Here is a 13,304-nt window from a genome sequence, read left to right on the forward strand (position 1 = left end):
GGGGGTTGGACAAAGAGACACAGACATTAAGAGAATGCCATATAAAGATGAAGGCAGACTGAGGTGATGCTCCTACAAGCCAAGGAACACCAAAGTTTTGCCAGAAAACCACCAGAAACCAGGGAAGAGGCATGGAACATATTCCTCACTTCCTCAGAAGGAAACACCTCTGCAGACACCTTGATCTTGGACTTAGAACCTCCAGAAATGTGAGGCAATATGTTTCTGTTGTTTAAGTCACCAAATTTGTGGTACTTTGTTAAAGCAGTCCTAGCAAACTAATACAATAGGCACTCCACAAACCCAGCCAGTCTTCACATCATCTTCCCCATTAGAAAGACCACAGAGAAGCTCACCTGCATCCTGGTTATATAGACAGGTTTGTTCATTATTATCCAGCTTGCCGTCTCATAGCAGGGTGGGATAGTCATTGACCCATCATAAGTAATGAAACTAGAGGTCTCTGGATATAGTTCCTCTATATTAAGTCCCTGTAGTAAATATGCATCATCTAGAGAAATAAAAAAGACTTAAGAATTAGATTTCTTGAGAAAGTGCTGGTGTTGCTGATAATTTTTTCTATTCAGATTCCAGAAGACTATAACTCTCAGGATGGGCTACAGTAACAAACAGTTCCCCAAATCACAATCACTTTAAACAAAAAAAATTCTATTTCTTGCTCGGATACAAGTCCATTCTAGGTTGGCTGAGAGCTTCCTGCATGTCATTGTTGTCCATACTCTGGGACCCAGACTATCAGAGCAGCTGCTGCCTAGACCCCTGTGATTCACAATGATAGGAGGAAAAGTAAGCGTGGTGGAACATATGTTGGCTCTTAAAACACTGGCACATGTTGGCACATGTCACTTCTGCTCACATTTTGTTAGCCAAAGAAATCATATGGCCAAGGCTGATGTTAGAGATTTAAGGAAGCACATTCCTCCCATAGGATGAGACAATGAATATTGGTGAACAGTAATGTGGTCTACCACAAGGAGAATAGGAAGAGCCAAGTCCTTGGTTATGGTCCCTGATACCTGGACCCATAACATTATAGTCATAATGAAATACACAGTTAAAAGCTTTTAGGACCCGTTAAAACATTGCCTGGTCATCATCCTTATTTATTAGCATTGCTTAATTAAGAGAACATTAAGAAAATATTTTTAGAAAAGTAAGTCAGACCAAATCCTACCATGAGATTTAACTGTTAAATTCAACAACTGATTTCATTTTTGTGGCTCTCCTCTCCATAAGGCCCATACAGATAACCCTTTGTCTTATACCTATTCAAGGTATTCACACTCATATATCTTTTATTATTAAATATACTTTTTCAATTATAAAAGTAACATAAATACATATAAGACTATATGGAAAAAAGAAAGAGGAAAATAATAACTCTGATCACATAAAACAATTGCCATTAACACGTTGGTATATTTCATTCTGATTTTTAAATTCAATGCATTGGTTGTATTTTTATAAAATTATAATGTACTGGAGTTTTCAAATGTCAATAAATTTCAATGAACTTCTCTCCTCCTCTTCTCATGATCCTTCCTCCCTTCTTTCTGCAGACTCTTTCTCTCTTCTCTTGGCTTCTAAAACACCATACTTGGGACTCCTATTTTTCTGGCCATTCGTTCCAGGATTCTGTTGCTGGATTCTTATTTTCTACCTGCTTTACTCAGTGTTGGCATTTCCTGAGGATCAGTCCAAGGCTCTTTCTTCCCTCAGTCTATATTCTCATCATAGCCCATCTACATTCATGGCTTCCATTGCTCTCTGTACCCCAGTGATCTCTAATCTATGTCTTCAGGAGTCTTGCACCCACTGGTTTGCCATGAGTGTCCACAACTGTGGTCGGCCCAGGGAGCCTGAAGAACACATGGCAGGGACCCAAAGCCTGGCTGGCAGAGGGATAAGACCTGCTCCTCCAGTCCTCCTAGGTTCACATACATTTTCTCATCCCTGTGTTCAACTCCCAGTGGGAAAGAACTGACTCTTTGGTGGTTGATATAATCTCTCAAATTCAGTATTTTGTATGTATAATGGTAAAAAAGGACTTTCACATACAGCTGGAACCTCATACTGTCCTAATAAGATTGGTCAGGCATATAATAACATCTTCATTGACAAGAAACTGAAGATCAGAGAGGCAGAGTGACCTGCCCAAGGTCAGAGTGCTAGATGGTAACTGCAGAGTGGAAAGTGGAATCCAGCTCACCTGACTTCCAGGCCAAAGTCATTCATTCATTCAAAAAATGTTCACTAGGTACCTCTTAGTGCTGGATACTGGGTTAGTCTCTGGGGTAGAGCAGTGAACAAGAATAGATGGCTGCCCTCATTCTAGCTGAAGAGACAGATAACAAATTGCAAAAAAATATATAACATGTTGACCTTAATATCAGGGTGGTGATGATAAATGCATCTTGGCCCAGGCTGTACCTACTTATCCTGAGCGTTAATGCTGCTAATCTATTTTCCTGGGCAAAAATCCCTTACCTTCCCCATCTCTTCCCCCAGAAATTTCTCACTCAAGTTTCTCTGATAAGAAAGAACCATCTTTGCCAAGGAAATTTGGATTTCAGAGCTCCTTCGCTTGCCAACTGAGTTAAGGACAAGTCAACTGAGCCAGTGGTTTGGAACAATGCAAATAAAACCAGTTAGCCTGCTTCATCCTAAACTGCCTCTCCTGGCCTCTGCCTACCCTTATAGGGTAACTGAACTTCTCCAGGGCTCTGTCCACAAAATGCCCATGAGAGAGATTGGTCAAGCTGGATTAGAACACCAACACTAGGAGAAAGGGCTTTCTTTCTCTTTCCATTTAAATGTTTCTACCTTTCTATCAAAACATCAGGGAAACAAGACAAACCCAAGAGAGACATAGTGATTGCAATATAGCTGGGCTGGATCTGTACTCTGACTTGTGCAGTCAGATGGTTCCATGACAGAACTGTGGTGCCCAGAGTACACACTGATGTGATGGTCCTTGGAAGTTAGATCAGGTGTCAACACAACAAGCTTATGTTGAGTAGCCACCGTTTGGCTCTAACTATTTCTTAAGCCCCTAGTATGTGTCAGGCACTAAGCTAGGTATAGGCAAGCAGGATGTAATGTAAGTGAATACAGCAAGAAACCACAGAGATAGTGATATATATCTGCACTGGGTACATTGAGAGGCTGTCAGTTATGCCTGGGGGTGGGTGGGACTGCAGAGGATTAATTGAGGAGCTGACCTGAACTATATCTTGAACAACAGGAGGTAATCAGTGTGTGGCTGGTAAGGGTGGCTGTCAAGGGCACTGTAGATGGTCACAGTAAAGAAAGCTAAAGACACAGAGCAGCACATACTCAGGACAGCTAGTGCATGGGTAAGATGCAGGGGAAGGGGTGTTGTGAGGAATAAGGCTGGGGGGGTGGTCAGTACAGGCCACACCCAGAAGGTCCTTCTCTGTGCTGTTGGGAATTAGGGCTTCATCCTGTAGGCAATGTGGAGCCACGGAAATGTTTTAAGCTGAGGAGTAGCGTGATCAAATTTGCACTTAATGATCTTTCCTCTGATGGTGGCTTGGCCTGAAGATTAACATATTGAATGAGAAAAGGAAGCATTTGGCACATGTTTATTAAAGGTCAATGTGATTTGTTTAACCAAGCTTGCACATGGAGCATATTGGGTACTCTAGCATGCTGCTATTATTGTATTTTTTAAAAACATCTTTATTGGAGTATAATTGCTTTACGATGGTGTGTTAACTTCTGCTTTATGACAAAGTGAATCAGTTATACATATACATATGTCCCCATATCTCTTCCCTCTTGCATCTCCCTCCCTCCAACTTCCCTATCCCACCCCTTTAGGTGGTCACAAAGCACCAAGCTGATCTCCCTGTGCTATGTGGCTGCTTCCCATTTGCTATCTATTCTACGTCTGGTAGTGTATATATGTCCATGCCACTCTCTCACTTTGTCCCAGCTTACCCTTCCCCCTCCCCATATCTTCAAGTCCATTCTCTAGTAGGTCTGTGTCTGCTATTATTGTATTTTATTTTATTAGGTGTGGTGGGGAGGAGAGATGGAAGGAGACCATAGAATGAGGGGCATTCCAGGCATGACTAGAGTAAAGAAAAACAACATTTATGTTTTTCTGAAACTATAATTAGCCTCTGTGTTTCATCTGTATTTGAGGACAGGGTGTGTGTGAGTGTGTGTGTGTGTGTGTGTGTGTGTGTGTGTGTGTGTGTGTGTGTGTGTTGGGGTCAGGGGGAAGGCCAGGAGCAACAGGTTACATTCATGGATTTAACCCACATAGCAGGGCAAAAACCTGCTTCCAAAACACTCTTGTGCTGATATCCCAGGCTCTGCTGCTGTGGTCCTGCCAGGAGATTCCTCTTCACCCATGTCACCTGTGAGATGTGCAATGGTTGCCACAGAACATGGCAGCTTCTACCCTCCCACAGTCCTCATTCACCACTTTGTTCTCCCCATGAATCTGCTAATATGCATACTTCATCTTTGTCCTTTTAATTTCCTCACACTACAGAACTTGGAAAAACCCCTGTGTGAAGAATGTGAACTTTGGTCTCAGACTGGAGTTTCAGTGCTGGCTTTGCTGTTCACCATTTGCATGACCTTGGGCATGCAGGTAACCATCTGAGCCTCAGTTTCTCAATATGCAGATGGTTGGAGTGGAGAGTGGACTGAATGGTTGTGTCTCCCTCCAATTCATAGATTGAAATCCTAATCCCCAATGTGATGATATTATGAGGCAGAGCCTTTGAGAGGTGATTAGCTCATGAGGGTGTAGCCCTCATGAATGGGATTAGTGTCCTTTTAAAAACAACCCCAGAGGGCTCTCTCACTCTCTTTCTGCTATGTGAAAATCCAACAAGAATTCTGCAACACAGAAGAGGGATTTCACCAGAACCCAGTCATGCTGGCACTGTCATCTCATACTTTCATCCTTACATAACTATAAGAAGTAAATTCTGTTGTTTATAAGCCACCCAGTCTATGCTGCTTTATTATAGCAGGCTGACCTGCCTAAGACAGAGTACTTGCCTCACAGAGTTGTCTGAGGAAAAAATGAGATCACACTTTTCAAGTACTTGGCACAGGGCCTGCCTGGCCCATGGCAAGTACTCACCAATACTAATGTCCTTGCCCAGCTTTCCTGGGATAACAATTGCTTGGCCTCCCCGAGCCTTCCTGGCTCTCCCACACTGGGTTAGTGCCTTCCTTTTACACCATATTTACTGAATTAGCTTGCCAATAATTAACTAACCTAATTGAATATCCCAGTAAACTGTGAGATCCTTTGGGAGAAGGGCTTCCGTCTTTTATCTCTGATTCCTTAAGCCCTACCATGGGGTCCACTACATGGTGGGTGCTCATTAAACATTGGTTGCATGCATGAATGAAATGGTTTCTGCCCAGCAGCTTCACCTGCTGGTGGCTCTGGACAGAAAATAAAGGAGGAAGAGGCAACATCATCTGTCAGATTATGGGAGAAAATCTCTGAGGCTTCAGTCTATACCATTAGCTTAAATACATGCTACTCACCACTACTCCCAAATATGTCATACCCCAGATCTCAGAATGAGACAGAGACTGTTGCCTGTCTCCATGTGGTGTTACTGTTTCTGCACCAAACACACCTTTGCGTTTACATTGCTGAAACTGTAATGTGTGCATTTAACATATAACACTTGTCCTCATGACTCACCATTTTGCCTCAAAGGCTGACATTAAATCACTGTTTTATCTTTTAGGGATTGGAATTTGAGAACTACTGACTACCTTTTTATATCTTCTTTTCTCCCCACAATGACTTGCTTGATGTATTTGGCAGGAAAGAGGCAGTGGGACCCAAGAAAGTTTTCAGCCCTAGTGTCAAGGAACACTGGGGTGTCTTCCATGGCTTACCAGGTCAGGAAGTAATTATTACCCACAGACTACCTTGTCCATGCAGCAGCCAGCAGAAAACCAACAGTTTGTGCGTGTCAGTGTTATCCTCTTGTCATGGTAGACAGAAAGGAGCCTAAGAACTAATGTCCTGAAAGATGGATTCTGCTCTCCAAATTCTCAAGGCTCTATTCATTAGTAAGGATGCCAAAGATCTAGAGGTCAGAGTTGTTTATAAACAGAGAGATAAAAATTTGGGGTGAAGCTCAGAGACCAATAGGCTTATCATGCATGATTCTGCTTGTTTTAAGGATATTTACTGAAAGGAAGTGATGGCATGAAATAAATTTTCATGAGTAGTTTTATAGAGAGGTTTCCTATCATCTATCTATCTATCTATCTATCTATCTATCTATCTATCTATATCTATCTATCTATCATCTATTTATCTTCTGTCTATCATCATCATCATATAGAGGGCAAAGCCCTGGACTTCAAGCAGGAGTCTTAATTCAAGACTAAGTTCCAACTGTGGCTTTGCCAGTAACTTACTCTTTCTTCACGGATAAGTCATGTAACCTCTTACTTGTGGGCACAAGAATATTCTGGATAATTGCTAAAGTCATCTTTAGGTTAAAATATAATCTATAGACCCCCAAATATCCTTCAATATAAACAAGCTTACATAGATAAATTTTTCTTCTGTAGGTCAAATTTTCGGTATGACAGTGTTGTGATTTTTTCAATGTGTTGGATATACCTCTACATCACAGGAAGACCCCTTGGATAACCAGTAGGTAGAGAATATTTATACAAGGTTGATAACCCCAGTTTATTCTTTCAAATGATTAGAGAAGTTAACAGCTGTGCTTTTGGTTTTATGACATGCTCTTGCTGAATCTATGCCTTATCTTATACTGAGTTCTTAGTTTTGGACACAACTCCTAAAGCTGACTCTTTCTTTTCCTTCCTTTCTTTCTTCCTTCCTTCCCTCCTCCCTCTCTCCCTCCCTCCCTCCCTCCTTCTCTCTCTCTCTTTCTTTCTTTGAAATACACCATGATGAAATGCCTAGTATCACATAGCGGGGAAATCTTTCCCTTAGTCTGAACTTCGATGGCAGCCTCTGGTAAATGCATCGTGTTAACTTATGTGACATTGTTGAGATTTAACATCGCCTGGCTTCCTGATTATGAAGTTCCCATTCAAAGAGAATGATGCCAGTGAGAAAAAGGCACAGCAGTTCCAGAAATCAATACTGGACTAACTTCTGATTAATATGGAACTCTTTGGCTATTATCTCATATGGAATGACATTTCCTCTTGTAATCTGAGGCAAATTCAACTGAAATGAAAAAAGGCAATTGCTAAAGAATAAAGTAATATGATTTTTCATTTTATACAAATGAAAAATGAAAAAGAGGGCCTCCGAGAACTGGATTCAATGGAGGTAAGATGTTCCTTTTCCTTGCTGACTATAGTTACTACTTGGATTGCAACGTGGGGAGTGGAATGCTGCATTTTGCATTCTGTGAAAACATTTCCAAATCCATTCATTTGAAATGAAAGCACAAGTTCAATTAAGCATAGAGAAAGTCACTGGGAGTAACATGCTTAAGCTCCCTGGTGATATTTCATCACATTTAACACTGTGTTCCTCTGAGGAGTGAGTGCACAGAACACTTCCCAAGGAACTGAGAAGTATAAGGCAGTTACAAGTTGGTCTGTCCTTGCCTACACATTCATGTTTTAGTCAGGGTTGGGGTAGGAGGGGCTAAAGCAAAGTTATAAACAGGCAAGTTTGAAAAAAGATTTTTAAAGGGCTCAAAACACCATGTTTAAAAGCTTTCCTCAAAACACCTTGAGTTGTGTGCCTTTATTTCCTTGCTGGAAATATGTATTAAGACAATAATCAGACCCTTTCAAATTTGGAATCTATAATCTTTTGGATTCTTATTGGACTGAAGTTCACCATTGTATTTACTGTCTATGAAATGAATGGAGTATATGAAACTGAAAGAGAATGAAGTTACTAAAATACTCCACTGTCCTAGGACCCTGGAAGAAAGCATTCATTTATGTGTACTGTTCTAATAACAACTCCCTCTTACCCATTTAAGAAGGTTCTTTGCTCCACTTGAAAATATAAATATTCTTTAAAAAAAAATAATGCTGGCCCCATGAAATCAGGTGGATAATCAAATGATAAGAATGTCACCTTTTATGTAATTGGGGCTCTGTGCCTACTTATTAATTAACACAAGGAAAATGGAGGGATATTGGCATTGTTCCAATATACTACACTAAACAATTAAAATACTTCAAGTAAATTATGAATATCTCCTCCAGAAAATCCATTTTTCAATGCCATGATTTCAGTCTTGACCCTTAATCTGTTGAAGGCGAATTTAACTTTAATAAAATGGATTTTCTTTAAAAGACTTTCTAAATTCAGCCTGAAATTAATTCAGGCTGGTCTTTTCCATCGTCAGTCTGGGTTAGTGAGAGTGTTTTATAAGATTTGCTTAGACATATGAAATCCAAGCTTTCAAAGAGAGTGGAAGCTCACTAGGCTATTGCCATCCAATGTACGGGTCCCATGCAGGAGCTGGGTTTCATTAGAGTAAACAAGCTCTGTTGTTTGTGTGCCCTGTATTGCATTCACCTTGACAATAACTTTTATTTAGTTTTATAGTGACCTGCCTCCCACTCTCCAGGAAGCTGGATTTGACCACAACATACCTAGGATAATTTAGAAACACATGTTATTATGCACCTGGTTTATACCAGTCAATGTCCAGGCAACTGACTCATTGCCTTGTTTAATCCTCATCCCAACACTCTCAATGTCAGTATTAGTATCCTCATTTTATTGATAAGGAAATTATCTCAGAGAGGTTAAGAAACTTGCCAGAATCCACACAGAAAAGAGTGGTAGAGCCAGGAGCCCAGGTCTGCTTAGTTCTATATATCTTCACTAGAACACATTGCATCCCATAAGTATAGTGGCTTTTACCAGAATGTTGGCTTCCAAAATTCCCAGTCCTTTTGGCAAGATTCTCCTTCTTTCCTTCTTTTATGGATTACCTGGCATTGATTTTCTCAACTGGATCAATAGAATGATTTTGCACAATTCATTTTTTTCTCCCTAGTCATCTAATATATGTTCAAATCAAGCAAATGGATTGTGTGCCTACTGGCTGCCATTTTGTAACGATTTCACTCCATGCTTCCATGCTTACCCCTGCCTCTTTGTACCTCCTGAGCCAGTTGATGAGACAGACATACCAGAGCCTCTTCCAGGGTAGAATTTAAAAGATATCTTTAGAAATTATTTACAATCTTAAGTTATGGGGATCTTTCAAAAGTGAGGATATGTCCTCTTCTCTTCTCTATTTATTCTCTCCCATGATCTCACCCAGGTTTAAATGCCATCTGGATCCCAATGACATCCACATTTATATCTGTAGTTCTGTATCCTGAAATCCAGACTCATATATCCAACTGCCTAGACTCCACACCTCTTCTTTGATGCCCATCTTGAGTTTAACATATTTGAAATTCTGATTCCCTTCCTACCCATGAATATGCTTCATCCATAACCTTCCCCATCTCAGATGATGGAAAAGTCTTCCTTCCATTTACTCAGGCTAAAAACCTTAGTTATACTTGACTCCTCTCTCTCATATCACACACCCAATCTGTCAGTAAATCTCTTGGCTCTTCCTTCAAAATATACCCAATCATTTCTCATCACCTCTCCCAAGTTGGCCTGATCACGATCAACATTGCTGCAATCATCTCTCAACTTTTGTTCATGCCCCTATAGTCTATGCAAGCAAACAGAGAGATCCTTTTGTCAGGAGATCATGTCACTCTCTGCTCAGAGTTTTAGATTGACTTTTCATTACAAATGGCCTCCAAGGGAAAGACTGATGGAGAAGATTGACCCATCTAGTACCAATCTCTATGCCTTCTCTGGTTTCTGTATGTGCCTAATAATGGCCGTGCCACTGTGTTCCCTTGAATGACAGTGGTTTCCACTGGTAGTCCTATGCCAAGGGACAGACAGGAGCTGCAGGGGGCTTAGGATGGTATGAGCCTGAACTTTTAAAGTACCCACAAGTTCTGTGCATAGTTTATGTCCCTTCCAGAGTGGAAACAAGTGCAAAAAGCAAAGAGATGGCTCTTCAAACTGAACTAAAGTTGGAATTAAGAGAAGAACATGCTAATAAGCTTCATGTAATGTGAAAGTATCAGCATTACAACTAGTTTTAAGACCTCAGAGCTTAGCTTTCCTTGCTCCTTAAGGAGGAAGACAGTAGGAAAGTAAGAGCATAGAAAAGTCCCCGGGAGGACCTATGATGGAATGCTTGCTCTCTCACTATGGATGAGTAAATTATTGTTCAGGAAATGTTCACTCCCTCCTCAGCCCCAACTCCATGGGAGTATTTTGATGTTGGGCTTGGCCATATGACTTGCTTTGACCAGTGGAAAGTGGATAGAAGTGACAGTGTGTGAGTTTCAAGCCTAGGTCTTAAGGAACATCACACATTTCTGACCCCCAGCATAAGAAGTACTTGATCTCAGAAAAATGAGAGCTTTGTGGAGCCAAGTTGCCCTAACTGACCTGCAGACATATAGAGCTACTCTAACCAACCCATAGATGCAGTAGTGAGAAATCAATGCCTATTGCTGAATGCTTGTTTATTATGCAGATATTACTGACTAATAGAGCCACTCACTAGGTGTGTGTCCTTGACAAATGGCTTCACTTCTTAGAGCCTTGCTTTCCTCATCTATAAACTGGTATAACAATTGTATCAATTTTGAGATGGGACTTTGTGAGCACCAGGTAAGGTGCTGCACATAAAGCTCTAGCACAGAGCCTAGAGTGCAGAAAGTGTTTGTTTAGCATCTCTTCCTTGTTCCTGATGATGAGCACTTTGTAGAGTGGGTACTACAGCTGCGTGAGTATGGCAGACTGAAGCTCTGCTGGGGTGTAGTTCTGGGTAGCATCAGAAGAAGGGCTGGTTGGGAGAGTGGGTGGGGGCCAAAGTCAGTTGTCCCTGGGTAGTGTGTTTGGGTGGCAGCTGTGGGGACCCATCTCTTTCTTGCTTGCTTAAAAGTATGAAAGCAGGGTACTCTGATAGTTGCTCCTGAGCAGGTGGTGTTGTCTTTGTCTCTACCAGAATTCATGGGCCAATGAATAAACTGCTGCTTCCTGTAGAGCCTCTGGGGGGGACTTCCAGGCTTGTGTTTCCTACCCACTGGCTGTGTCCATGTGCATGACTCCTGTTTCAGAAACTTCCCTTCTTGCCGTCTGCTGGCCAACCTTCCAAGAGCTGGCTGCCCTGGGGCGTTCAGCTGGAGGGAAGAGTGCTAGTGCTTTCCTTCTGTGAAAATCAATCTCTTTCAGCCACAGTGTCCTGGGCATCACAGTGTCTAGGCCATTCCCACATGTCAGGCCAATAATTATCCCTGCAGTGTTACTTCCTTCAGGTATGTGATAAATGCTCCTGGGAATACCTCCATTATTCCCCAACAGTGTAAAAGCACAAAATACCTGTGATTAGGGACGTAAAGCAGTTACCTTTCCCCATACTGGGTCTCTTTATCTTGCTTTAGTTCCCTTTGGCCCTGACAGGTAGATGATGGGACAAGAGAAGGGGGCGCTCCTGCTCTGTCTTAGTCCCACTTCTAGGAGCCTATATCTAGGGCAGTAAGGGCATTTCTTCAAATATGCTTCTGCATAAACTCCTTAGCCTGTTCTCAAGACCCTTCAAGATCTGACTCCAGACCATCTTTGCCGCCATTCCCTCTGCCCCTGTAGGGGGCCATTCGTTTCTCCATTTATTCAGTCCATAATGAATGTTTATTGGATGTGCTGTGGGCAGAGAGGAAGAGCTGATGAAAGCAAAGTTCCTTCCTTTGAACTATTGAGTCCTTTAAATGCTCTTCTTGCTTTTGTATATGCTGCTTGGAATCTCCCTCCCTCCCTCCCTCTTTTCTTGCTGTCTTTTCTTACCAAATGTTTACTCATCTATTCAGTGCTTATTTGAATAGCAATTGCTATGTATAACCTTGCCATGAATTTTAGGCAGATTTTCTATGATCCCAAAGAGTTCTGTTCCTATTTTTAATACATTATAATTGTTACACAAAGTTTTTAAATTTTTTTAGACATGTATTTATTTATTTGGCTGCGTCCGGTCTTAGTTGCAGCAAGCAGGATCTTTCATTGTGGCACTTGGGCTCTTCTTTGTGGCGTGCAGGCTTCTCTCTAGTTGTGGCATGTGGGCTCCAGAGTGCATGGGCTCAGTAGTTGTGGTGCACAGGCTCTTTAGTTGTGGCATGCGGGCTCTACTCTCTAGTTGTGGCGTACAGTAGTTGCAGTGTGCAGGCTCTCTAGCTGTGGTACATGGGCCCAAGAGCTCGCAGGTTCAGTAGTTGTGGCATGTGGGCTCTCTAGTTGTGGCACACGGGCCCTAGAGTGTGCAGGCTCAGTAGTTGTGGTGCATGGGCTTAGTTACCACACGGCATGTGGGGTCTTAGTTCCCGCAACCAGAGATTGAACCCGCATCCCCTGCTTTGGAAAGTGAATTCTTAACCCCTGGACCACCTGGGAAATCCCCTGCTATACAAATCTTTATGAAACACTATGATATGTCTGTCTCTCTGACTAGAGAGTGAGGGGCTCATGGACAGGAAACATGTTCTATTGATCTCTCTACTCCCTGGCACGCAGGACCACTTAATAAATACTTGTAGCAAATATTTAGTGAACAAATGAATGAAGGTCTTTGGTCTTAACTTTGCTATCCTCTTCAGCTATTGCCAAAGTCTGTCCTTTTCAGTTCCTACAGACCCAATGGGGATGAGTCATCAGGAACATCTCACTTGAAGTAGATGAAGTTGAAGTTCCCCTCAGCCACATAACTGCTATTCATCATTGTTTCCAACAAGATCTGTCATCCTGGCTCTCTAGCCCCTATTTGCATCAGAATTGATACCTGTTCGTAAGAAAGGCCATCTTCCCATAGCACAAACCCAATGGATGCTTTCATCTTTGGCAGCAGCCACATCACTTAATACTAATCAGACCAGAGCTAGGGGGTGGGGCAGGGAGGGAAGTCCCACTAATGATTGACTTTGTAGCTGGCAATCTTTTAGATTGTGTGTTGAGGCTTAATGTATGATTTCATGGCTTTTCATGGTCTCTAAACTGCAAATTCAAGGTTATTTGAAAACATTTTATTTAATTTTTATGCTCTTTTAATCAAAAAAGTTAAAAAAACTAATAATCCTTTATGGGCAGTTATAAAAACTATTTGCACACAAGACAGAAATGTCTCCCTTTGCTGATCAATCTAAGTTTGAACTTAGAGAGGACTCCATAG

At 41.7% G+C, this 13,304-nt stretch overlaps 1 protein-coding gene across 1 annotated transcript in view; it reads right to left on the minus strand.

Moving 5' to 3' along the window:
* The window catches only part of CA10 (carbonic anhydrase 10 (inactive)), a 626,923-nt gene that overhangs the window by 5,612 nt on the left and 608,007 nt on the right, over positions 1-13,304 (minus strand). The window contains exon 8 of the mRNA XM_027087088.1: positions 357-511. Within this exon, the coding sequence (XP_026942889.1) occupies positions 357-511 (155 nt within the window). The remainder of the gene's footprint in view (positions 1-356; positions 512-13,304) is intronic.

The sequence above is a fragment of the Aethalodelphis obliquidens genome, unplaced genomic scaffold (assembly GCF_003676395.1).
Source record: "Aethalodelphis obliquidens isolate GAN/ISIS:26980383/991018 unplaced genomic scaffold, ASM367639v1 scaffold58, whole genome shotgun sequence".
Taxonomy (NCBI): Eukaryota; Metazoa; Chordata; class Mammalia; order Artiodactyla; family Delphinidae; genus Aethalodelphis; species Aethalodelphis obliquidens.